Below are 27103 nucleotides of genomic sequence, written 5' to 3' on the forward strand. Positions count from 1 at the left end.
TAAATCCATTTATAAACATGTTAGTTAGCTTGCTCTTTGCCACGGGGGAAGCATCCAAGATGTTTTAATTGACAGCCCAGCCCAAGCACACACACCTCACCTGTGGATATCTCTGTGTATGAGCAGCACTGCCATTTACCCTCTGAATCCTCTGCATCCATTTTCATCATGGGTTGGGACACACAGGGGTGGTAGGTGCAGTGAGCTGAGCTGTGCTCACAAGCACAGTGCACAGCTCATCATCATCATCATCATCATCAATGTTCCATTTTCACACGTGAGGCACAGCCCAATCACAGAGCAGAACAAAGAGGATGCTCTGTTCTCTTACTCAGGCAATGACCAGCTGAAAAAAAAAAAAAAAAAAAAAAGAATCTTCAGTGGATTTTAAAAAGGCCAGAATAAAGAAGTATCAAGTTGAAGAGTTCAGCTATTTTTTTTTTCTCAGACTAAAAGAGTTGAAAGATTTTTGCCTTTCTTCAGAGAGCAGAATGATTTGGAGTCAAATGAGGGAACTGAATATTTAAAAACTGTCAACAAAACACATCGTTGAGCATGCACACATTTGTTAGGATATATGAATGTAACTCATTTCCTATTCAACATTCAACCTGATTTTTTTCTTTTGAGGCAATTTTTCATTTTAATGTGATAAATGGTGGTGTCTGGGCTGTCAGGGTAAAACACTTTTATTTGTTCATGGCAGAGGGATTCAGTACAAAATTTTCCAATATGAAAATTGTGAAATACTGTTTTCGGCAAGGTTTTTACTCATAGGAAATCTGTGCTCCCAACTGCAGAGTTTACACATTTTTTTATTTAACTAGTTCCTTCTCTAAGGAGCAGATTTTCAGGTAGATTTCCATATGCATACATATAACCTGGCCATGCAAATAAAATTATTTACATGTCTATAAACTCTCCATTACTGCAAACAATTCAAGAAAATTGACTCTGTGGGGTTAAGTACTGAAAGTATTATTTCTCATCAGCAGAAGTCAAGAGCAATTTTTTTGGTAGGGGTTATTCAAAAACCCCAGTCAAAAATGTGCTTGGCATCACTTGGGTACGAACATATGAAATTTGGCTGGCAGAGCCACATGCTTCTCAAAAACCCCACAGAGCTTCTAAACCAAGGCCACTCTCACACCTTCTCCTTGTGCATCATTCCAATTGTGTGTCTCCACACTATTTAAATGCACAAAGAGACAGAAATGGAGCTTGCTTTTCAGTCATGCATAATATAGATAACCATTCTGCCTCCCACATCTCTTTTGCATGCTATTTAAATGAGACTATTGCCTACTTTTTAGTCAATTTTAAGCCAAAATATCTAGTGGCTTAATAACAGCTGTTTCTCTTTAAAATGCACTTAGAAATCCTGTTTAGGGTGCTAATTTGCTTAAGGATGGAGCCAAACTACATTTTCTGTTTAATAAGAGCTCTTTTTGCATTTTAATCTCCTCATCAACAGTAATAGGCTATGGATATATAGAGGCAGGGCATGGTTTTTTAGAGAGGGGGCATTCCTAAATACTTGTACATGATTTTGTAAAAGCTGTGAAGAATTTTAAGATGCTCCTGCAGCATCTCAAGTATTTTAGCTCACCCAGTCAAAAAAGGCTGACATCCAGGGGCCATTGGAATGGTGACTGAACTCAGAGTGGCCCAAAATAAACAGGCAGCCAAGAGAGCCACATCCATGTCCAGTAGCCCAATATTTGCATTTCCAGTGAACTGGAATATTCATTCCATTTCAGAGGGATGTTCTGTGGTGGGTTTTTTTTGTTTGTGTGTTTGTATTCTAAAAAAAGTGAGACAGTGATGGCTGTCTTCAACCCCTGGAAAATTGGCCAGGGAAATGGAAGAGCCCCAAATTCAGGCAAGGCTCTCAGTGTTGCAAGAAGCCCACGGTTCCCCAGCCTGCTCATCTGGGCAGCTGCCTGTGGTAGTTTTGCATGGAAAGTATTTATAGAAATAACATAAAGGTTTTCATTATTAGAAAGTTGTGTATGTTTTTGTGAAAAATACATGTTAAAGATAAAAAAAAAGCTGAGAAATTCTTTAAATCTAAAATTTAAAATATTAAATCTAAAACTTTTATTCTAATCTTTATTACTATTTCTTTTACTTACTATTTATGAATTTTTCTTTATACCCTTTTAAAAGCCTACTTTACCTTTCTCGTAATCCTATATCACAACAAAAAAATAAATACATTCTAATAAATACACTAATAATTATCCGACACTAAACCCACCACACTCATTGATACATCAACCAAAAAATCTCAAATTAACAAACCAAAACCACTACACTGCCACAGCCAACAGGCAGTTTGGAGAGCCAGAGAATCAACCTCATTTCAACTCCATGGCAGGGAGTCAAACATCCTAAAAGTCAAGGCTGGAGCAAGGAGCTGAGTCCCTGCTAGGAGCATATCCAGTGTGCTCCTGGGTCTGTCAGGACTTTAATTAGTGGCCATGAGCAAATTAAATGAGATCCCAGGTTCCCAAGAAGCTTTCTAGAATGGAAACTGAGTGAATTTCCAGTGGAAAGCATCCCAAGTTTGGAAGGAATTCATCAAAACAAATATGTATTTCTTTTGGTCTCAGCAAATTAGCATTAACTGGAAATTGGATATTTTTCCAAATTTCCTGCTATGAACACCACTTAACAAGGAATAACAAGTTGCACTATGAAAGGATAATATATAACATATTGCCTTAACATGGCTTTGATTTACTGCCTTAATCCAAATGTGCTCTTCTTCTCTCTCCTCTCTTTCTGCTCCTGTCTCCCCCAGTGTTCATCACTCTGGGACAGGAGCTTGGCACTCCTGACAGCAGAGCATGGCTGTGGCTTTAGGTGACACGGCAAATCTTGTGTTCATTGTGCAAGGGACTCACCCTTCCTGCCAGCCCCAGTTTCTGATATTTAACAGCACAAGGTCTGCTTTGATGGGCTAGCCTGAATCCCTCTGTCCACACAGGGAGCTGCTGAGCAGTGGCTGAGGAATGTGGGGCAATAAAGCACCAAGAGAAGCTCCTCTGCAGGAGCAGTGGTTTGGGCACACCATGGGCTGCCTGCAGCCACCTGAGATGACTCCAAACCCACAGGAGTTTAAGCAGGGACTTAGTCAGGGTCTAAGGATGACCCAAAGCCAGGTTCCATGCAGTGAAACACACAGTGTGTCTCTCCTGCTGTTTGGTGGTCTCAGCCTCGTGCATGAATCCCCAGACTGGCTTTAAACTGGTTTGCCTCTGGCAGCAAAGAGATGTGCACAAACTAATTTATCCTGCAGAAAGAAACCATCACCTGCCCCTCAGCTTAAATCCTGTTGGACAATCAACAGGGACAAAGCAAGAGAATTAGGAAGGACCTCTGTTGCCATACCTACAAAGCCATTAATTCCTAAATGGTTTCACATATAGAAACCTTCTTTCATTTCCTCTGTACCAAGTATTATTGATTTTTGCTGTTGCAGCAGTGCCTTAAAGACCCGACCAAGGCCTCTAGGTATAGATGTGTTATATTTTTATTGGCATGCAAGACAGAGATAATCCATGCCCTAGGCAGCTATCAAGTCAAAACTGATGTTAAAAATAAATGAGGAGAAAAGGGGAGTAATGAAACAGGTAAATCTGCACACGAACCAGCAGACAAGAATAATACTGAAACAAAAAGATGAAGTTGCTATTTCTTTCATACCACATGTGAAAATTAATTAAAGTTAATCACCGCAGTATTATGAGATAAAGCAGTGATTCTAGTGCTTAGGATGTGAATATTTAATTAACAAAAGACCCTTTTGTTCTTGCATCAGGTGTGCAACAGGTCACTGTAGACCCACCAAACACCATCTTGTTAATGTACCCATGCTGGTGTGTTTTCTTCATGTTTTGGGATATTAATTAACTTAGGCAAGGCACCAGGGACAGCATTTATAATGCTATTGGAAATATCTGAAACACAAAGAAGGAAGTCACACTTTATTCTGCACTGCAGCACATATTTAGAACTGAAAAGTCTGATAATATGTGTGCTTGGAACGAGGCTCCACAGATTAAGGCAGTGGGATTTATCAGGGTTAATTCCAGCTAACAATATTGTTTTGATAAGCACTACCTGTGGCATGTTTGTACAAGCCTCCCAGGTCAGATCCACTCCTCCTGGAAATCCTTGTTCCAGTTGTCTTTGTTCAGCAGCAGAGAAAGATCTGCACCCTTTAAACTTCAGTTCATACTCTGCCTTAGAGCACTGGCATACTGATTTTCATTTTTGGATCTTGTTTATTCAGTTAGTGTAATTGTATATTAATATTTCTCCTTTGTCTTCCTTTTTCCTGCAATGTTGTCACAACTTAGTCACTTGGGAGCCCTGGGAGTGTCTGAGCCTGAGCTCCAGGACAGCACAATCACGGAGGGGTCAGGGCAATCAGGGAGCTGGATCAGTGGTGGCATCCTCCTGCCTTGGAGTGCCATCCCAGCACAATGCTCCAAGAGTGATAAGAGCCCATTTCTAAGCCTCAGTTATCAGTCTTGTGCTCAGTGTGAGTCTATCTTTGCACCTCTATTTCATGCACAGATTATCTGTGCATTGAGGATCTGCAGAAACCAGGCCAGGACTTGCAGATCTGAAGTGTGGATGCACTAGATGCAATCCTTATATTTTAGAGCAGAAAATCTTGATGTTCACTGATTCAATGTGTTCATTGAACAAATATATATTTTTAAAATTTATTTTAAAAAAATCATACCTACATCTTCTTCTGTCTCACTTGAGATAAAGACTCATCTTCCAGTTTTCAAGCATGCTGTTTTCCATGCTCTATTAGCAAAAGAAGGAATTTCTTATAAATGTTCAGTTTGCAAAAAAACCTTGCTATAATAAATAAATAAAGGCAAATACTTGAACAAAGACATGTATGCAGTGCTTACATGAAGTATAGTAGAAAGGAAGTCAAGCATTTTCTATTCATTATTGTTTGAAATACCATAATGTGTGTGTAAACAGAGCCCTATTTATACAAACAATTCAATAAAAGCACTCACATATGCTGTAATTCCTGATAAAATTATGTGCTTTTGCTACACATTAGATTGGCTGAATGCATGTTGGAAAGTACAGCACTTTAACTGCAGGTTAAAATGTGTTATTAAAAAGTTTATTTTATGCTTTATATATAAAATAGCTGAATTATAACAGTAGTACTAACTTTTAAATACTGTTAATGGCTAGTGCTCTGTTATTTCATTAAACAGGGATCTGGTTCTCCTAAAATCATCTCTCAAGCTGTTAGGATGGTTATTTTCTTTTTAAGGCAATGTGTTAGAAGTACTATTCTGCACATTATTCTGCACAAGAGCAGCTGTAATTCAAGAGTCACTTCTCCATTCCCCAGACAATAAGAACTTTATGACAAGAATTTTGCCTCACAGATATGTGAGTATAATGAGTAAATGACAAGTTCTTACCAGATAAAAATATTAGATTCTTTATTGTGCTTGGGCCCTCACTTACAAAACAGCCAGGAAATGTCAAAGACTTAGATAAATAAGCTCTTAGTGAATTTTAGTTCTCTGGAATCCTGCACACATTGATGAGAACAAGTCCTTTAACTCCAGGAGATAAAACACAGCTGGGCCCTGAGGCAGAGGTTGCAGAAGCAGTGTGTGGATGGGAAGATAAACCTGCAGAAGGTGTTAACCAGCTCCTTGCTAATTGATTAGCTGCTGTTGCTGAGAGGAGATTGTCCTACAGACCCCCAGCCATCAGCTGCCTGCTGAGCCAGATGGAAATCAGTGGGATGAATTCAGTAGGGGATTATTTCAGGCATTTTGTTTAACAAAATGACTCCTGAAGTTATAATGTATTCCACAAGAAATTGTGTTCCAAAGATGAATAAGCAATTGATTATTTTTACTGAAGTTATTTTAAGAAAAGCTATCTCCCACTAAAATGGAAAATCCCATCTTCCAGCATTGCAAGTTAATAATGATCTTGGACTTCCTTCAGTCTCACCTTATTAATAGCAGCAATAGCTTGTGGTGATTTTCACAACTGGATTTTCCAAGTCCAAATTTCTTACAAGGCATTTCAGTTTCACAGCCTGGAGTAAAAGCCTGAGTTTTAGGAAAAACACAATGCTGGAGGTTCTACAAAGATAGGCCTCTTGCTTCCCAAGAGAACAGAGTTGCATCCATGTGCCTTATGTTAAAATACAAGCAAATGTAAATTTCTAAGTGAATATAACAGTGATTCCTGTTAGATGTGTCTTCTGAGACTTTATTTGTCTTCTGTCAGATCTGGAAGTCAGACTAAGAGCTGGCAGCATGTCCCACTGCAACTGGCTCTCCAGTTGGCAGGCTGAAGACTATTGTGCCTTTTCCCCAAACTCTTTTTTGAATGGTCCTTTTTTGACTCACAGAAATCCATAGCAATATATTTCCCAGTTATCACTTTGGACTAAATGGATCCACTATTTCTCTCTCTTTTAAAATTTTGTGAGACAGATGTCAGCAATAGCCTCAATACTTCTCTGAATCTTTCCTTTTTCTTCTTTTCCTCTCTAAATGAATCAAGGTGAAATCATTTTTGAAGCTGTTCAGAACATCCAGATGTGGCCTAATAAAAGGGAGAATAGGATGTGATCTTCAAGAATATGCCATAGCTCTTTTAAACTTCTGGTTACAAATCTATTTCCATTTCACTAATCTACCTAGGTGGTTCTTTGATCTTGAAATACCATGGATGACCATGATGTGGAACCTGACCTTCTAAAAGCACAAAAGTTGCAAACATTTGTGAGCTGCTTAACACATCCATTTTATTTTGTCAGACTCTGAGCCCAAAATGCTCCAGGAACTTTTCAAACACAGAGATGGATCCTGCCTTTGACTTTGTGACATTACTAACAAAAAAATCCATGGCATTTTGTTGATGTGTTTTTCTCACTTAATACAATCCCTTATTATGATATTCATCATAAATGCATGTGACTGAAATTCTGTGTGCACTGCAATACACACAAAGCTCTTTTTTCACCTTCAGTGTGTTGTTCTGGCGTAAAAATCTGTGAACATGGCTATGAAAACTTGCTGAATGTCCTTTTCTTTCCCCTAGCATGTTAATGAAATAAAATGAGAAATCATGATGTTTGAATTTATTTTTTTAATTATTATCCATCTGATAATTATTTCATAAGTCATTTCTAGGCCCTAGAGGCTCCTGTGACACATCAGAGCTAATGTTGTTGTTAAGAGAATGGAATTAAGTGGAATGTAGGTGGTAGAGATTCTGAAATGTGGGCTGCAGAGTGATGGAGGCCCTAAATATCTCTCCCCTTGTTTGCCTAGGTAAGCAAACAGATGCAAACCCAAAACTTGCAGAGCTGGAATTCTGTAAGAATGAATTCTTTAAGGACTCCCTGCTCAAGACTAGCAAGGGATCACAGCTTCACCTCTCGTCTTTAATAACAAAGGTTAGATTCTGTCCTCAGAAATGCAGATAAATATTTGTATCAGAAAGGAAGGGTTTGACCCAATACAGCGTGGAGTACACAGTAACACTTATCTGAGTACATTTATCATGAGTACATTGTTTTGAGGCTTGCTTTTTACTGTCAGACCATGGAAGTGGTCAGGAAACTCTGCTGGCCAGACCCTTGCTGATCTGGATGTGGCTCTGGGGGAGCTGCAGGGCACCAGCAGCCTGAGCACCTCCACAGGAGTGAAAAGATGTCCCAGCCCAGCTCCAGCTGCAGCCACATCTGGCTGACATGGAGACACTGGTGGATAATCTTTCCTTGGGGTGGCCTCTCAGGGGTCACCACCTCGGGCTCTTCCTGGCCCTTCCTTCAGAGTCTAGCAGTGTAGGAGGACAAAGGTTCAAAACCTTGGAAAATGGTTTTGAGTGATCCTAACACATTTTTCCACAACCAAACACACTTCTAGTGCTGAATATCAAGGCTCAGATTCAAAGTCGTGTCAAGACCCTGATGGCAACTATTTTGTTGTTGTTTGCTCATTAGCCTAAAACTTCTGCTCCTTCCCTTTGTCACCTCCTCTCTGTTCTTTTGGAGATGAATGATGTGAGGAACAAACTTTTAGTTGGAAAATAATAGAAAAAAAATTCAGCTCACTATGAAGTTACTATTTGCCCTTGTTTAGGGCAAATTTGGGAGAGGGATGGTCAACAAAACTTATTTCTGGGCTAAACAGATGAATGGGGACACAAGCATCATAAAGTCATCCCAGGACATTCTTGCACTGCGCTGGGTTTTTTTTTTTGGCAGATACATAGAATCAGGAGAAACAGTGGCCACAAATTTTATTTGGCTACTTTGCAACTCTATGTATTCAATTAAAAAAGAAGAAGTTACAATAATGCACAATAACTTGTGCTCCATTCAGCCAGATTAAGAGTGGCCTGTAGCACAGAAACTGAAAGCAATTATTTGATCTGGAACTGGTGGACAATTTTATCACTTGTGGCCATAAAGTTTCCATGTCATGAAAGTGCATCAAATGTTTCATAGATTTACATAAATATTTTAAATATCTGATGCTTCAAGTATGTGTGAATACAACAATATACAGCGCATTCCCAGGATATTTTTTCATTAAGTATTTGCTAAAATCACCTCAACAGAACATGAATAAACCTGCAACTTCCACATTTACCAATGTATTCTTGCTTCCCCTTCCATTGCCTAGAGTGCATTTTTGCAATGGATTGTGATGTTTTTGTTTTTACTGATTATAATCTCTCCCTGGAGAAATTCCGGTTTACCTGTATGCTTAATACTTCCCCAGATGCAGCATAAATGTGCTCCTGCAGAAAAATTGCATGCATATATCAGAGGCCAAAAAAGGACCTTCTCCTAAGATCTAGTCCCTAGTCTTTAATTTAGGTGAGCATTTGATTCAGGACTTGTCTTTGCAGCTGAAATAAAGAAACAGTAAAGCAGTCTCTCAGGCTTTTGAAAAAGAGACAGAAATTATCTTATCTTTGTACAGTCCCTGCTGGTCTTTTTAGCAAGAATCTCCCAAGAATGCTCAGGCAGGACCCACTTCAAGGAAATGATGCCCTTTATCATCACACTGAAATGTAAAACATTTGGAAAGTGTGGTGATATTTTCATCAATAATATTATTGTAGGAAATTCTTTCGTTAAGGAATTGTGAACTAGCTTGTTTTTCCTTCTCAGATGCTGAAGTTTCATCTATTTGAACACTGCCTTTAAAGCAGCTATTAGGAAAACAATAGGACCACTCATATAAAATAAAATAATTAAAACGTAAATCACTGCTGACACCAAAGTGTATTTAAAAGCAGCTGCAGTCAATAAGATGGTTGGATTTTAGTTCACAAAAATGAAAGGCATGCACCCACATGGGAACAATAATGTTGGGTGATTTATTGTACAAGACTTGTGCAGAGCAAAGCAAGAGAAATGTGGACCTGAAAGTAGAAAAATAAACTGTAAATGTTTAAGGCTTTTTGTAATTTCTTGTGGAGCCATAGGAAGCAGTGATTAAAATAAGTCTTTGAGAAGGATTGATGCAATTGGACTGGTCAGGAAGAGAGAGGCATTCAGAGCAGTTTAGAGACCCCTGCCCCAGGAAAATGTACAAAGAACTACGTGCAAAACAGGTGGAAAGTAAAAAATCCTAATTACTTCAGAAGTCTGATCATACCTTATAAAGAGTTAAATTCAGATTCAGCTGCTCATGCTTATAGCAAGTAGTGCCTTCTTCAAAAAGAGTCATAACTTTTGTATAATCCAATTATTTCAGAACGAAATGAACATTATTCATGAAAAATACTTGGCTTTTCAAATGTTCTTGCCTGTTGTATAGAGCAATTCTGACTCAGAAAATGAATAATTGATAAGGTGTAAGCCTGGGAGCAATTGGTATCTTTTCAGATCTTTGAGTGAGAAGGAGATTTGCTTTCATTTCTAAAATGAGCAGAACATTTTGGAGAAATGGAAGCTGGGTGCTTCAGAGCATTAAACCTTGGCTCAGTAGACACAGGTTTTGTTCCCAGAGTTTTTACAAATGCTTGTCTGATGGGAGGAAAGTCTACAGGAAGAGATAGTGCTTAAAATTTCAGGTAATTCTAAAGTTTGAACACTGACTGTGTTTAATTAATTAATCAGCTGGGTGGTGAGGGAGAAAGACCATGTGAGACAGCAGGAACTGTTCATCAGCAGAGAGTACTGAACCCAAGTTCCCAGACTTTGAAGATATTTTGTAAATTTTTCCTGACCATAAGACCATAAGAGTAGATCTGACTGGAGAGACTATTTTTTTTTTTTTTTTTTTTGCCGTGGCTGTAGGATTTCTTTCTAGATCATATTCTATCTTCTCTTTTATTTCACTTACAAAGTTCATGTGAAATGTTATGTCCTCTGTTTGGGGTTTTTAACAGCAAATAGCACTGTAGGAAGTCTACTGGTGTGCAGAAAACTTTGTTTTGACATTATGACTGTCAAGACTGAATGAAGTGGCAGAAGGTCACTTATTTTCTGACTGGGGTAGAGATGGATGAGGGTGACTTTATAGTTGGAAAGAATTTTTTTTTCCCAAGCATAGATTATAATGCAAGGAACCAAGAACAAGACAAGAGATAGCAGGTGTCCAACTTTTTGGATGGTATTGGGGGAAAGGAATTGTTTAAAAATTTTGTGTCCCTTCCTTAGACAAGCATCCTGGTTTATAAGCCAGTTCTAACCAGGTGCATATTAAAGGAGATCCATTTGCTCTTCAAAGCTCTGCCTGCCCAGGGTCTGGTTTACAGTGAGCCCTTTAGCTTGCTTTTATGTGCATTTTGGCTTTGTGGAAAGTGTGGTTTGAGCCATAAATTATTTGTTTGTTAGTTTACACAACATTAATGTAGCTAATGGGTTTCTCAGACAACTCGATTGTGCTCGCTGGATTAATCAATGTTCTAACCACAAATTCAGATTGATTGTGGGTGGTGCCATGTTTGCATGTAGCTGCTTTGGTTTTCAGAAAGGGGAGAAACAAGGCATTCAGTGTAGGAGAGAAAGTTTGGTGTCCCTGCCTTTACCTGTGGATTACCTGGTGTCACTTCAGATTTTTTACATCAGAACAGGGACAGTGTCATTGTCAGGCTAATTCTGGCAGTGTCATCATGGTGCTGAGGTCAGGGCTGGAGTCTGGACAGTCAGACAGACAAATATTTGCCTGGGTGCTTGGAAAAAATGCTTCCTGAACTGTAAGGGGTGTATTTGTTCTGCCAACTTTTCTGTAGTTTGTGTGCACGATGGTGCAAACTGGAGAGCTCCAGAACTCTGTCATTTAAAAGCATTTGAATATTTTTTGAGGCAAGGTGCCCGGAAAATACAAAGTGATATTAATTAGCTCATAAGTCCTGAGAGAATGAAGCAGTAATTGCATATTTAATAGACTCGCACCAATTCCTGTGGTCCAACACCTCAGCAATTCTGTTGTGAGGGAACATTTCCATCAGTTTATTTCAATGTGCCACTGCAGTGCCAGAAGAAGGCAGGGAGGGACAACCCTGTGAATTTGGGGTGTTTTTGCATTAGAAACATGAATTCTGCAAACATTCATTCTGATTAGCCACAGGGTGACGTGTTCTTAAAGCCCCTCCAGTGGAGAGAGTCCAAGCACTGCCTTGGTAATAAGATGTGGCATTTACCAGGCTTTGCTGCTGCAATTATTAACTCCTTTGTAAGTTTGCCCTTCAAGAAAATGGCTGTTCTAATCTCTTTGGAGATTAATTAAAAGAAAACAACCTAATTTTATTTCCAGGGACAGCCAAGGATTTTAATAAAGTGGCCAAACACCTGGAACTAGGACTTCAGTGGGGACTAGTCTGTCCTGATGCTTTTTTGTGCAAGTAAAATAGTGAATGATGGTGATGTTCAGTGTTCTTCTGGAAATCCCTCAGCAGGAGCTTGGTGTGAGAGAGGATTTGAGGGAGAGAAAGTAAAAGATGCAGGAAAGTAAATGTCTGCACATGGCATCCCTGATTTAAGAGAACTGAGAACAATTCTGACACTGGACAATCCTGATCACAGAGTTACTAGAAAATAGTTTATTAGAGACCTAAAGGAACACAAATTAGATGATCACAACAGAACTATGCACTTTACTGTGGGAATGAGAACAACCAAGGTTGATTAAACATGCTGTTACTGTGGTTTTTTGGGACTGAATAAGCCATGCAATATTTAAAATGCCTGTTTCATGGCATAAGAATGCATTGTGTCATTTTATAATAACATGGTTAACAGCTAAGCTGTGAAATTTAAACCTAATTTCAGAACATCAGCTTTAGAAATGAGTATATAAATAGGCCAGTGTACACAAGATTTCAAAACAACCATGTGAAATAACAAAGTATGCACCTCACAATAAGCATTTTTAGCAATATACTGAGGTAACAGCCCTAGGGCATGTCCCTACCAGTCTTTGGTATCTCACAGCTAAAAATGAAACACTTATGTTTATCCTGACTCCACTGCAGTGATTGTTTCTCACTTATTTCTGAGTGTTAAAATTGTGAGTACAGTGCAACATGGCAAATACCTGCTTTCAGAGTGCAAGCCCCTGTTTGTGGTCTTTAACTTAGAGCTATTCTAACAATAAAACAACTAGATGAGTGCTGCACTCAGAATTTGATGTGCATGGATTTTTCCAAAGCACTTTAGAGACGTTCTTTAAGACAAACACCTTTCTTCATGTCTGGCTTACAACAGAGACAGCATCAACCATTTATATATACCTGGCTACTACAGGGTGACATGCAGCATTGTGGCTCCAGGGTTTAACTCCTAGTTTTCTCTTCTGTTTTGGCATTTCCAAATAAGCAAATAGAAGCCCAAGAAGTGCTTTCTACAGTGGAATTAATAGTTCTTCCTTAGTATGTTAATTATATTGAGTGAAGATATCTCTCTAGTAGCAACTCCTACAGTATTTAATGATGAATTCTGTTTAATTCCTCTTTTAAGATTAATTCTACTCAGTGGCACATGGAAAGTGTGGTCATATTAACTGATGTAAAGATACTTGGAGCTCTTTAAGTAACAGGTAGGGAGATAACCTTCATCTCACTTCCTACACTGCTCTGGGGGAGCAGTTAGTGCTAAACAGCTTACAAAAACAAGCAAACAAACCAACAAATGCCCAAAACCCAAACAAACCCACCACAAAATGCCATTTCCCTGCTGTTTAACTGCTGGAAAGCAAGAGTGATGGATGGAGTTACCCACGCTTAGACCACTGAAATTTCTAAGTAGCAAGGAAGTTTCCAGAGTCAGACTCAGTTTCTGGATTTGCCCCTGATGTTGTGGATGGGGAGATGCACTTCTTGCAAGACAAAACCAACAATATTAACAAGGTTCAATGATAAATTGCTCCAGTGGTTTAACAAGGCCCACCTGAGCATTTTCTGCACCAGCATGCTGTGGGAATCCAGGGCTTCCCTCTGGCTGCCCTGGCAGGTCTGGGACCCTGGCAGGGGTCAGGAACCTCCCTGGACAGAGCCCCCAGAGACACTGGCTGTGATCTCTGTCCATGAAAAGAGTTTGCAATCTTACAGCATGAATTACCAGCTCTGAGTGTTTCGTATAAGTAATAAATAAGTATAGTACAGGTGCAAAAATAAAATTTTAGGATTCTAAATTAAAAGTCCAAAAGAGACAAAATTAAAAATATTAAGTGTATCTTATCCTTTTCCTCCTTCTTCATGCCCTCCATGTTTCACTATAGTGTTAGCATGTTTATATTAGTTTAAGCTAAAAACACAATATTCAACATATATAATAGATATGAACACATTATTTTAAATATAACACACATAGTTTCTAGTATTTAATGTTTATAACATCCCACTAAGGGGCAGAGCCCCACACACTACCCTACAAAACAAACCTACAGCAAAGCAACAAAACATATAAATAAACAAAAAAAAAATCTTAAAAACCAACACAAACAAATTATAGCTTCTTCTTTAACAACAAAGCAAAAACCCAAAACTTTCTACAATCAAAAATTATCAATACCAGAAATTCCAACAGGATGGGGTCAGACAAAACTCTCAGGGAGAGGCCCCCACTGAGCCACGGGGTCCAGAAAAGACGTCCTTGCAAATCCTCACTGGGAAGGTTCAGCAGAGTTCCTTGCCAGGGAAAAAACAAAAGCTCCCCACTTGTGGGAATCCAGGGCTTCCCTCTGGCTGCCCTGGCAGGTCTGGGACCCTGGCAGAGGTCAGGAATCCCCCTGGACAGAGCCCCCAGAGACACTGGCTGTGATCTCTGGCCATGGAAAAGAGTTTTCAATCTTACAGGATGAATTACAAGCTCTGAGTGTTTGATAGAAGTAATAATTAAGTGTGGCACGGGTGCAAAAGCAAAATTTTAGGATTCTAGATGAGGGGTCCAAAGGGGATAAGATGGAGGAAATTGGGTGTGCCTTGTCCTTTTTCTCCTTCTTCATGCCCTCCATGTCTCACTGTGGTGTTGGCATTTTTCTGTTGGTTCAGGCTGGGGACACACTGTCCAACGTAGGTGAGAGATATTGGCACGTTCTTGTAAATCCAGCCCAGGGAGTTTCTGGTATTTAATGTTTGTCACATCCCACTGAGGGCAGAGCCCCACACGCTGCCCTGCAGGACAGAGCTGGGCAGGGCAGCAGAACATGTGAGAGATAAACAGAATAAACAACCTGGAAACCAGCACAGACCAATTATGGCTTTGATTTGGCAGGGGGCTGACAGACAGAGACTTTCTACAATCTCAGAATCATCAAAACCTCAGATTCTGACACCCACTGCCCTAAAACAAGTCCTGCCTGCAGGCTGGGCAGTGCAGTCTCTTCTGTCTGTCTGTCTGTCCTTACTTACAGGGGTGCAGAAGCAAAGCTGAGGCAGAATTAAATCCAGCAGCAGGATCAGGGCTCACACTGGAGCTGCTCTCGGAGTCACACAGGGCAGGGGAGCTGCTCGCCAAGGGGAAAGGAGCTGCAAGGAAAGGAAGGGTAAAGGCAGGAAGAATGGCAACATCTCCACTTCTTGGAGAAATCCCTGACATTCCATTTACAACCCTGCTCTCCTGAGTCCTGGCAGAGATGTAGATGACTTGAACCCAAATCCCAGAGCCAGGTGATTTGGCCATTAAACCCTGAAGCAGGTTAATATCACAGCATGGACCGTGAGGCTGTGCTGTGCCAGAGGAAGGGCAGCTCCCTGTCACAGCACTGCTGGATGTGCTGGGGGCTGGGAAGGGATGGAAAGTTGATTTCCCTAAAAGAATATTGATTTCCAGCCTACAGAATATATAATTAATTGTAGGCTCCTCAATTCCTTAATTTGCTAAAAAGCTATATTTATTTTGGGCTTTTGGGTGAGTTTTGGTGTGGTATTTTAGGGTTTTTTTTAGGGTTTTTTTTTTTGTTGTTGTTGTTTTTTTGTTTTTTTTTAAGAAATGGCAAAGGGCAGCTTAGACACGTTATCTTTACTGAAGGGAAATTAAGCTGTTGTGATTGCCTCTGTGCAGCAGCTAAAGCACATTTAGAAAATTTTACTGTAGATCCTGAATGGAATAAAACACCTACAATTGATTTGTCAAAGCGCTATCAAGGGTCAGGAAAGCTCACCTCCTGAGCTAATTTGCTAGTCTTATTTAAAAGCCCTTGCTATTATCCAAATAATTATTTCTCCTCTGCTCTAACTCCTACCTGTGGCTAATGTGTGAGCAAAGCATCAGGAAGAAAAAGTGTGACACCTGGAGTCTTACTGCCAGCATTTAGCAGATGACAGAATTGTTCTGTGCCCCCGTTCCCTGGGCTGCCTCTCAGAGCAGACCCAGCCTTCTCCTGGGGTTTCCTGCTGATATTTAAGCAGGATATTTATTGAATTTCACTTATTCCTCCCATGCCCAAGTACCTGTCTCAATGCTTTCATCCCTGACAGTTTTGAAACTATTTCAAGGAGCCTGAGCACAGAAATGCTGTGATTACCTGGATATGAATCTGATGAGTGAACCTAGTGATTTAAACCAGTTTTGTGCTTATCTCCAGTGAATGCAGGTTTTGTCTTGCCACTCAGTTGCATACAGCTGCTTTCTTGCAAACAGAACGTGTTGGATTGGTGTCAAGGGCTTTTTTCCCCCCCATTTATTTTCTGATGTCCAATCTTTTGAGAGTTTAAAATAGCAGTAGCTTTATAGCACTTAGGTTGAAAGGCTAGGTTAGCCTAAAGAATCGATGGAATTGGGAAAGTTAAGACAGGAGGAGGTCAAAAGGGTGTGTGTTGGATAAACCTATTAAGCAGAAGGTGGGAGTTGCACCACTTAAGGTCAGCTCCAAAATCTAGTTTGATCCCCTGCTTTGAAAAGTAGGCATTGTGAACTGTGGTAAAAAGATTTTCCCTTGGGTTTGGTAAAGTAATTTAGGTCCCCAGAATGTTTCTGTAGTGCTAGAGACAGCAAAGCATTCAGTGCAGAACAAAGCAAAGTGTGCAGTAGAAAATCAAGATGCAATCAAGACCTGGATTCCTGAGGGAGACTCTTTTCTAAGGAATCTGCTCAGGCAGAGAAAATGAGAGCTCAGACCCTCAGAGCATACCTAGGGCTCATCAACACACACTGCTAAGCTTTATACTGTGCAGAACATGAATTATTGCTTTATTGGGAGCGCCGTGGATTATGTAACTGCACCTTCATGGAAATAAACCACCACATCTGAATTTCAATGTTGCCATTAGCAACAGCTCTGGTATCAATTCCAGCCCACATTCACCTCCTGAAACCTCCCCCCAGTGAAAGGAAACCCTGTGGGACAGGTAAAGCAGGAGGTTGTTAATGCAGAGTGAGCCTGTGCTTTTGGTATGAACTTAGATTAACAGTGAGCACACTTCTTTTTGCATCCCACCCCAGTATTTTTTTTTTTTTTTAAGTCAGGAGCTCTAATTCCTGTAATACCCTTAGAAAGCTTCTTTTATAACACACCACATCAGCTGACATCTGTGCAATCACCACCCTGAAAGGGTGAAGCTTTGACACATATTTCTGTATTTTCTGTGAAATATGGGCAATACCTGCATCTGGGGGAAATTCTCAGCCTGATTATCTGACTGAGAGGTTTTTCTTTGTAGAACTGAATAAAAAATTGCCAAATATCTAGCTCAGGAAAGCTTTCCTGTACAGCACAGCAGTTAAGCTGGGACTGTCTGAGGTGCTGGGTTATTTGCTTTCCTAAAGCAGGGATGTTTTCAGGCAGTAACAGTTCAGAAATGGATTTAAAAGCTCAACTTTCCTTCTCTTTTTATTCAGTTTCACCCCAGCAATATCTCTTTATCTATCTCAAGCCCAAAATTGTGTTTTTTAGTAATTGAATGGTTATTAGTAAAAGCCTGGAAATTCCCCCAGACTTTTATAATTGGTGAACTGAAGAACTCAAGATTCTGTATTCCTTGAAATGACATTATCTATTTTTCAAAGAAAATAAATAAGACTTTTTAATTAAAGAAACGGCTATTTGTACAGGGAGACATTTAATTTGTAGGTACTATGATCAAAAAATTAATTCCATTCAGGCATGTTTATATATCTTATAATATGTGTGGTTTTCTCAGCTGCCACAAAATTGCTGTCATAAACATAGAGAAGTCAAAGTAAAATGGGCAAACACAATCCTGGTATAATTCCACTAGCTGAAATGCATTTTTGCTCTTGCTTATGATAATTCCAAACCTGTGCTACTGGCTTTGAGTATAAACTGCCTGAATTTAAGTCTGTCATAGATTTAAACAGAATTTAGTTGTCATCAAATGATAAAAATAAGTATTTTTCTTTAATTATGGGTATTTTTCCCTCTCAAATGAAGCAATTTGTGACTAAAAGCTTAACCTTTTCAAAAATGCTCCTGCTTAAGAACTGGAAAAAAACAGAAGTTGTACATACTTTCCTAGAAACATCTCTGCATGTTGAACTGCATCTCAGCACTGCTTTTATCACAGAAATACATTGTTATCAAAGAAAAGACACCTACTTCCCTTTTCTTTTGTAGTTTTTACAAAGTTCAGAAATGAGCCTACATCAGTGTCCCTTTTCATTCAAATACATCTGCAAAACCGAGGTAGGAAAGTTTTCTACTGATTTTGTCAACAGGAGGAAACATGCCATAATTTGAGTATCATGCCGTGGAAGTCCTTCATTTGTTAGGCACTAATTAACCAGGTATTTTACATTAAATAATATGGTAAAGCAGGATTGGGTTTTTAATCTTCTCTGTGATTTCTGTGTGTCTGCACACAGTGGAGGTGGAATAAAGACAATTTATACCAATCATAGAAGACTGATCAGAATTTAAGAGCACCCAACAATTCTTCCAAAACACTACATCATTCTAATTTTTATAGCATTTGGTTCTCCAAAGAACTGTTTAATACACTTTTTCATGCTCACTTTATCTCTTTCTCCTTTAATAACAAATTATTTTTGAGGGGAAGGATGATCCTGCAGGGGAAGATGCTATCTTAGAACTCAGATATGTAGGTTTGTTTCCAGAAGACATTCAATTCATCATCTGGAAGCTGAAGATAATGTTGCTTTTTCTTCTTTTTGAGGGTTTTGTGGAAATGAATTCACTGTGGATATAAAGGCATTCAGATAGTGTGAGGAGTGTTGTGGAAGGAATTAAATGCTCTCTGTTCTAAAACAATGGAATGAATGCCAAGCAGCAGCAGTATGAAATGAGTGAAATTGAGCTCTGGCCCAAACCAGGTGTTTTTCATTCCCACAGTTCATTGGCTCTGACTCTGATGCCAGATAACACATTAATTTGTTTTGCTGAACCAAATCATATCGTTATTGCAAAGTGCTAAGTGATCTGCACACTGATAGCTTCTAACATTATTTGGCAGACCTAAAATAAAAATAGTAATAAACCCTATAAAAATAGCTTGGAAATAGTATGGAATAGATGCTAATCATGCTGGTTACCAAAAAGTAGCAGGAGCACATGGAATAACTTACAGGGCTTTCTAGATCCTACTAATCTCTCTTTCACTCCAAAGATATTCAGATCATACTTAAAACTTGCTGAAAGCTTTCATTGTTTTTTAAAACGGATTTTACCCTTCAAAAGTGTTGTTTTAAGTCCTCTTGGCCGGGAAAGACTTCAAATCAAGTTCTATCGTTAATGCTGCATTTTTGAGCAATGTCCCACTTTCTGTTCTTGAAGTGAGGAAACGTTTTTATTCTTTTGTAGGTGCACAGTAAAAGGTTTTCACTTAGCAGTGGTTTTATACCACAGGGTTCTGTGTGTTGCCATTTAATTACTTTATTCTGCATGAACATTCATTTATACATTGCAGGAACAAATGGATGTAAAGCAAAGGATTAATTTTTTTACCAACTTCAGAGTAACAGTAAGGCTGTCAGTATCAGAATGACATTATCAGCCTTTTAAAATCATGCCATTAGGACTTTTTGGAGAGTAGTGCTTCCATAGGGGACAGCTATTGAGTCCAATACTCAGCCCCAGCTTGAACACCAGTGTAGAAAGTGGATGTGGAGAAAAAGACAGTTGCTTGCAATTTTTTGAATGTTTTAATTTAGGTCACAATCCAAATAAAATTAAAGTCAATCTGGAAACTGCTTTGGCTCCACTGGACTTGTTGACCAAGTTGTAAACCTCCAGAGAATGAGCCATTCTATTTCAAATGGAAGCTGGAATATAGCTATAATTGTACATATAACTGAAATTGCAGAAGCAGCTTCAGGAGGAAAAAAATCAAGTTTTTCCAGTGATTGTGTCCAACCACACTTGAGGGATTTTCATCAGCTCCAAGCAGGAGCATTGGTGCCCTTCCCTTTAACTTCTGACAGTGAAACATTTTGACACTCCATCATTTTGCAAACAATGTCGTTTCCTTTGCCAAAATGTAAGAGTTTCATTGCTTTGAATAATTTCTTCCAAGATAAATACAAAATTGATGACAACTTGCAACATACCACAGTGAAAAAATCCCAGTTCTCATTTCCATATTTTGGTGGAAATTTGAGACTTTGTTTACTTAAATTACTTCAATTAAAGCAAAACTTTGGGGATATGAAGAGAAGAGTAAAACAGGTACAGATGTAGGACAGCAAGCACTAAGAAAATGTTGATAAAATTATATTTTTATTATAGTAAAAAAAAGTGGTGCTTTTTGCCTCTGCTGTCTGTGCAGTTGGTTTATTCAAGGCAGTTGGGTTACATCAGCTGGGTTACATCAAATTAGTAATAAATACTAATTTGTGGGTTTCTCTTCAGGCATTTCATGTCCTCTCAGCTTCTACCATCTGCCAATAATTATAGCTGAAGAGATTGGCCAGCAAATCCAAGCACAGCATCTTTTCCATGGATCGCTCTCCACCCATGGGTTGTTCACCAGGCTGTGAATTCCTGGATAACATCAGTTTCCCCGGGCTGCTTAAATTTATCATGTTTGTCCTCAAAACTGTGGGGGGTCTGGAGGCAGAGGAAGAGAAAGAGGAAGATCACTGCTTTTGGAGGAGCTCCCTGGCCTGGAGATCCCTGCAGGATTCTGGGGAGATGCAGGACAGTGGCCACACATGGGCAAGTGGGGCTGGCATCCCCAAGCCTGGCAGGCAGACCTCACTAGGAACATTCCTTATTGGGAATGTGCATGACAGAGACCCCTCCATAATCAGAATATCAGTCTGGAATACCAACAACTTAAGTTGTATCTTAATTCTATGTAATTGTCAAGGAGCTCTAGGCATGAAAAACGTGCATTTTCATTCCAGACTCACCCAAACACCAGATTCTACCTTTTTTTTTTTTTAATTTTTTGATTCAGATGTCCCTAAATTCAGTGTTAGCATCTGAATTTTCACCTTCCTAAATATTTCAGTTTGTCTGAATGCACCGTGCACTGCTCCTTATTTCCTTCCCTCTGCACTTACTCCTGAGCTGTTAGTCATATTGTTCATCTGCTCTTGCTGTTAATTTTTAATTAGAATAGCACGTGTTGAAATGATTTTAGACATGACTGATTCTGATACTAGTGACATAATTGCTGCCTGCTATCCAATAAACAGTGCATGACTTTAATAAATGTAACCATCTATGCTCATGATAGACTTTTGTTGGGATTTAAAATGCGGAGTTTGCAATTTTGAATGCAAATCTCAAGGCAAGTAAAAGAAGATATGCCTGGCTGGAAAGTTTTAGGATATTGAAACAAGGAAAACTGAAAATTAATTGTCAGAGACAGACAATGTCTTTTCACTTCAAACCTTTAAATTCTTCAGTTTCATCAGAAAATTTTTAAACCACTTGGAGTGCAAAAGTGCCTCTCTACTTCTGAAAGCATGGAGGTGAGAAGAAAGCTGCCCAAGATGAACCTGGGTGTGCTGAATCCCTCCTGCATGGAGAGTGTTGGGCTGGTGCTGCTCACCCAGGCTGTTCCTGCCCCAGAGGATCTGCCTGCTGTTTGCTCCATGCCAGCACAAAATTCTCTTTTTCCTACCTGTATCTGTAGTGTGGGAGCTTGACAAAATATCTTTATACTTTTTGCCTTTGTAGAGTTGGATTTTCAGCTGTCTTAGCTCAGGATATTTCAGGAAGTATAGGATTTTTCTAGGTATCTGCATTTGTAAAGTGATTCCCAAAAAGTGTTTTTTCCATCCTGAAAGAGGTGCTCATGCTACATTTATACAACTGAGGCTGAAAGCCTCCTGTGTCAGAGAGAGCCCATCACCTCTGCAGTGCCATTGCTTTGGTGAAGAGAGGGACTCAGGAAATTTTGGGAGGGGTAGAGACAACCAGTGGGAGCTACTTTCCTTTGAGCTGGGCTGTGGATGGACTAGAGCTGGTCTGGGGTGTCAGAAGTGTTGCTACCAAGCAAGAAATGGCCCTGTTATCACTAAACTGAAAGGTCAGCTCTGCTGGAAGTGCCAATTACAGGTAACATATGAAGTAGGTTTCTTGGGCTAATTGGGAAATATTTTTAAAAGACACTAGAAATCGTGGGGGTGAACTGTGAACTTGTGTCCCTCCAGGTGAATTACTGGTGTGGATTCCTAAGGGGGTTAGGGAAAATGATTCTAAAGAAGTGTGATGGATGTCTTTGGGGCACCTGAGCCTTGTTAATGGTCTCCTACCTTTGTCCTGAGTTTATTGTAGCAATATAAAGTTGAAAAGTGCTGATGCAAGGATTACAGCAGACTTTAGGAAATGATCTTTGTACAGTGCTTTGTGAGCAAAGAGAATGTGCTACCAGCACAGTGCACCCACCATGGAGTGTTTCCATCCTTCCACACATCCCTTCACACATCAGGATAATAAATAACACATCACACATGCTCACAGGGTGTCCTAGGCTGCCCAAAGCAGCAGCCTCCAATTTTTATCTGTAGATCTGTCATGTATTAAGAGCAATTTTTCCATCCTTTCTCTGTATCAAGCTTGGGAATTCCTGGTGGAAGCTTTCCCTTGTGATGCCAAACCATTGCTGCTGGTGTTCAAAGATCATAGTCACAGTTTGATCTCGTCTCTTGCACTATTTTCTGCCATAAAACATATTGCTCCCATTGTAAAAATGTCCTTTGTCTCTTTTCACAGAGTGATGAGGTTCTAACAGTCATCAAGGCCAAGGCACAGTGGCCAGCCTGGCAACCTCTGAATGTGTAAGTAAGTAGGGAATTGTCTGTCTCAAGAGCTTTGTGTTGGCTAAAGAAATAACCTAAAAATTTGTTGATAGATGAGTTTGATGAGTTTTTCAATTTTTTTTTTATCATGTTGTGTGTTTGATTAGTTTGTTGCTTTCTTTTGTTGGTTTTGGGTTTTTTTGCCCCACATCTGCTTCTCTCTTTCTTTCCTGTTTAGCAGCTCTCCATTTTTTACTTGGGTTGGGTGCTTGGGTTGGCTAACTGTGGCAGCAGGACTGTCCCATGGAGTTTGTGTCTCCCACACATAAAAAGTGATGTTTATACAATGCTTTCTTAAATATGTTACACTGTTTTGCATTAGTAGCAGCTATTTTTGGCATCCTGTCTCACACTCTGTGCAATGCACTGTCACAGCAAACCCTGATGCACCAACAAAAAACTCTCAAAGGACTGATTTTTCAAAAAGCCAATCTGAAACACTCCGTGATGGCAGTGCATCCACCATGCATCCACCATCGAGCCTTTCCATCCTCCCACACACCCCTGCATGCATCAGGATAATAAATAACATATCACACATGCTCTCAGGGTGTGCCAGGTTGCCCAGAGCAGCAGCATCTAGTTTGTATCTGTAGATCTGTCATGTATTAAGAGCAATCTTTCTGTCTTTGCTTTGTACCAAGCACCAACAAAAAAAATCTCAAAGGACTAATTTTTCAAAATGCCAATCTGAAACACTCTGTGATGGCCTCCTGATCCTGGTGGTGCTGTACCATAACCATGACTGTTTCACTAAGTCAGGCAGGAATTTCCTGCCCAGGATCCTGGCTCTGGGCTCTCCAGCACTCAGCAGGAGAGAGGAGAAAGCTCCTCTTTCAGGATGCTCTTGAGTTTCCTGGTGGCTCTTCAGGGCTGGTGGTTCCTGCATAACTTATCTGCACTTGGCCCAAAGTTCATCCTCATTATTCAATCCCAAATGAGTGAGACCTACAAGAAGTGACTAAAGATGAGGACACAATAAAAGGGATCTGAGCTGAAAGTCAATTAAATCCTTGGAGGAGCAGGGCAGTTGGTTTACTGCAATCCTGTACAGAAAAATAGTCCTGTTTGCTATTTCCTGGGAGCTGTTAATGAAGCAATGTGTCTGATTTTGTCACCTGTATTTCAGAAAGTAAGTGAAAACTTGAAGGTTAGATTAAAAAAAACAAGCCAGCAAAAGAGTTCACTTTTCAGAAAATATCCCCTACCCTAAAGGGGCTTAGAAACTCTTAAGCAGCTTAGGACTTAAGCTATTCACTTTATCCTTTTCCCCTCTGCAAAAAAAAAAAAAAAAAAAAAAAAGAAAAAAAAGAAAAAAAAAAAGAAAGAAAGAGAAAAAAAATTTAAAAAAAAGAGGTTAGGAGGTGAACTCAGCTTAAGAAGTGAAAAGATTTCTGATAGCTGATCCCTCTTTAATCTAGAAAAAGCCACAACCCAACAAACAAATGAAAAAAAGAAAGCCAACACCAAAGTATCAAAGTATGAAATCCCTCCTAACATGGAAGCTAAGGAAATTCATGGCAAGGAAATGGTTAGGGAAAAGACTTTACCACTGTGACTAACCTTGAGAGCAGCTTACCTGAGCATAAGATGGATTTTCCATCACTGGAATATATTTTAACCCTGAGCCAGGGTTGTAGGCTCTGCACAGGACCTGCAGGTGAGGCTTTTTTGGCCTGTGTAATGCAAGAGGTCCCAGAAGTGGCATTCCTTATTTATGGTCTTGTCCCAGAATCCAGGATTTGGATTTGGTAGTATTTGCCACAGAGCAGCTGAGGATAGCACTTTTTTCCTTGCTGCCTTCTTTCTCTTCTCTCCAAATTAAGACTTTAAAATGGAAACTTTAAAATGGAAACTTTTCCATTGTTCTGCTCTGGCAAGTTCTCGATCTCAAACAAGCCATTTATTTTTTCACTCCAACTTCAGTGCTAAAGCAACACCTGTGTCTGATGTTTCTGTTACCAAAGTGAACAATCCCACCTGGAACTGGCTGCTGTGGCTGCTTGGCAGGCTTTGGCATAGAGCAAGTTTGCATTTTGTTCACAGAAAGATGGAGAGGGGATCTCCTGCTCCAAAGTCTCAGTACATCATCTAGAATATATTGCATCTTAAAAATTAATGCTAATTAAAGTGTATTGTCCCCATCATAATTCCTGATTTTATACAGCCCCAAGAAATTTCACAAAAATCTGAGTGCAGGAGATTTCTTAGGCAGATACTTCCACAGAGATGACTGTGAATGTTTTTGCAGCATCCTCCACATGTTTTTTCCAGTCAATTCTTACCCTTTCTCTGTGGCAGATTTTATCTTTCAGTAACATCAAAAAGTATAAATCTTGGTATTTGTGCTTTCAAATGCTCTGCAGGTGTTCCCCTAACCCTTCACTTTACAGGTAGTGTTTGATTTTTGGCTTTTTAAACAATTTTTTTTAAATCATATTTTGACATGTTGTCCTGCTTTTTGATTCCACTTAAAAATACGATCTAAGCTTCACAAGAAGACAAAATTTTCAATATCATTTAACTGTGGTTAATTTCTCATTTTCTATAGTGGCTTGTCCTTCTTGGAATTTAGATTAGAGCTGTGCAAGTATTGGATAATGACTCCTCAGGATAAACATTTTTTTTTTCTATTATTATACGCAGCACAACCATCTTACTAATCAAGATTGACTAAAAGTCATGAATATTTTATTTTTTGCATAGTCCTTGGTTATGTATGTAATGGATAATAGGGTGTGATAGTAGTACCAAAGTGCATTACAATGTGCCATGATAAGCACAGCATAAAAACCCTTCTGAATGTGCTTCACAGCCATTATAAAATGCATAATAGTATTTTTTTGTATGGAGGTCTGTCATGTCAGAAGTTGGAAAATTCAGCCTGCTCTCACTTCAAAGTTTACCTCATGATTCCTTGTCATCTCCCAGCATGATATAATGTGGAAAAAACATCCTGCCAAACTTCACTGTCTGTTTTTTGTGGATTCTCAATGTGCCTGCTCTTGGTCAAAAAATGGTTTTCCATTTTTATTTTTCTTCCTCTAGCTGCTCTTCATTATCCTTAATTCAGTTCCCCAACTCATGCACTGTGGGAGTCCAGGGCTTCCCTCTGGCTGCCCTGGCAGGTCTGGGACCCTGGCAGGGGTCAGGAACCCCCCTGGACAGAGCCCCCAGAGACACTGTCTGTGATCTCTGTCCATGGAAAAGAGTTTTCAACCTTACAGGATGAATTACCAGCTCTGAATGTTTGATATAAGTAATAATTAAGTGTGGCATGTGTGCAAAAGTAGCATTTTAGGATTCTAGATGAGGGGTCCAAAGGGGACAAGATGGAGGAAATTGGGCGTGCCTTGTCCTTTTTCTCCTTCTTCATGCCCTCCATGTCTCACTGTGGTGTTGGCATTTTTCTGTTGGTTCAGGCTGGGGACACACTGTCCAACGTAGGTGACAGATATTGGCACGTTCTTGTAAATGCAGCCCAGGGAGTTTCTGGTATTTAATGTTTGTAACATCCCACTGAGGGCAGAGTCCCACACGCTGCCCTGCAGGACAGAGCTGGGCAGGGCAGCAGAACATGTTAGAGAGAAACAGAATAAACAACCTGGAAACCAGCACAGACCAGTTATGGCTTCTGCTTTGGCAGGGGGCTGACAGACAGAGACTTTCTACAATCTGAGAATCATCAATACCTCAGATTCCGAGAACGTACCAGTGTGCCAAAAACTCCCCTGGCTTTTTCCATATAGGAGGCAGCTTTGGGTGATATTTGTGAACCAGTTTTATGGCTGCCTGACTGAAAGAGCATCGCTGGTGGCATGAGAAGGATGAGTGCCAAACTGAGTAATAAAACACTTCTGCTGTTGCTTACATTCGACTCACCAAGTTGTGTGTCTGAAATTCTGACTTTAAAGTACTTCCTTGGGCACACTGGTATCAGTCTCCAGCACGCTGTCAAATCAAAGTAATTCTTCTTATCTTTCTTGTATAAACAAGTGCACAGCCCGTTGCTCCCCTTCCTTGCAGCCATGTTGCAGGCAGAGTCAAATGTTATTTTCACACCCAGCTGCAAATCATTGGCCTTTGGCAGCATGGAGGATAAAATACATCAAAACCAGATAGTGCCACTGGTATCCAAGTCTGCATATCTCACACCTGTAAAATAAACAAGCCATGACAGAAAAATGTGGGATAAAGAAGGCAAGACTTTAAAGGTTAATATGCATCAAAGTCACAAAGAGTGAGCATCTTTTTAAATTTTGCCTCAAATTCCCTTTTCCAAAATGCATGCCACCTTTTTTTATCCCCCTTTTTATTTTTTTTTTTGGCTGTTCTTTTTATTCCTTTATTCTTCTTATTTCAAATCTGGACATCACCATTGAGACA

At 39.7% G+C, this 27103-nt stretch overlaps 1 protein-coding gene and 1 long non-coding RNA gene across 4 annotated transcripts in view; one reads left to right on the forward strand and one right to left on the reverse strand.

The window, feature by feature from the left end:
- SPON1 (spondin 1) overlaps positions 1 to 27103 on the forward strand; it is a 189691-nt gene that overhangs the window by 132126 nt on the left and 30462 nt on the right. The window contains exon 7 of the mRNA XM_021527583.3: positions 22632 to 22696. Within this exon, the coding sequence (XP_021383258.1) occupies positions 22632 to 22696 (65 nt within the window). The remainder of the gene's footprint in view (positions 1 to 22631; positions 22697 to 27103) is intronic.
- Positions 1 to 27103, reverse strand: part of LOC110469115 (uncharacterized) — a 52208-nt gene that overhangs the window by 7857 nt on the left and 17248 nt on the right. For all 3 annotated transcript variants that reach the window (XR_014955313.1, XR_014955312.1, XR_014955311.1), the window contains exon 2: positions 101 to 26872. This is a non-coding gene — a long non-coding RNA (uncharacterized LOC110469115). The remainder of the gene's footprint in view (positions 1 to 100; positions 26873 to 27103) is intronic.

Source organism: Lonchura striata, chromosome 5 (assembly GCF_050655825.1).
Source record: "Lonchura striata isolate lonStrDom1 chromosome 5, ASM5065582v1, whole genome shotgun sequence".
NCBI lineage: Eukaryota > Metazoa > Chordata > Aves > Passeriformes > Estrildidae > Lonchura > Lonchura striata.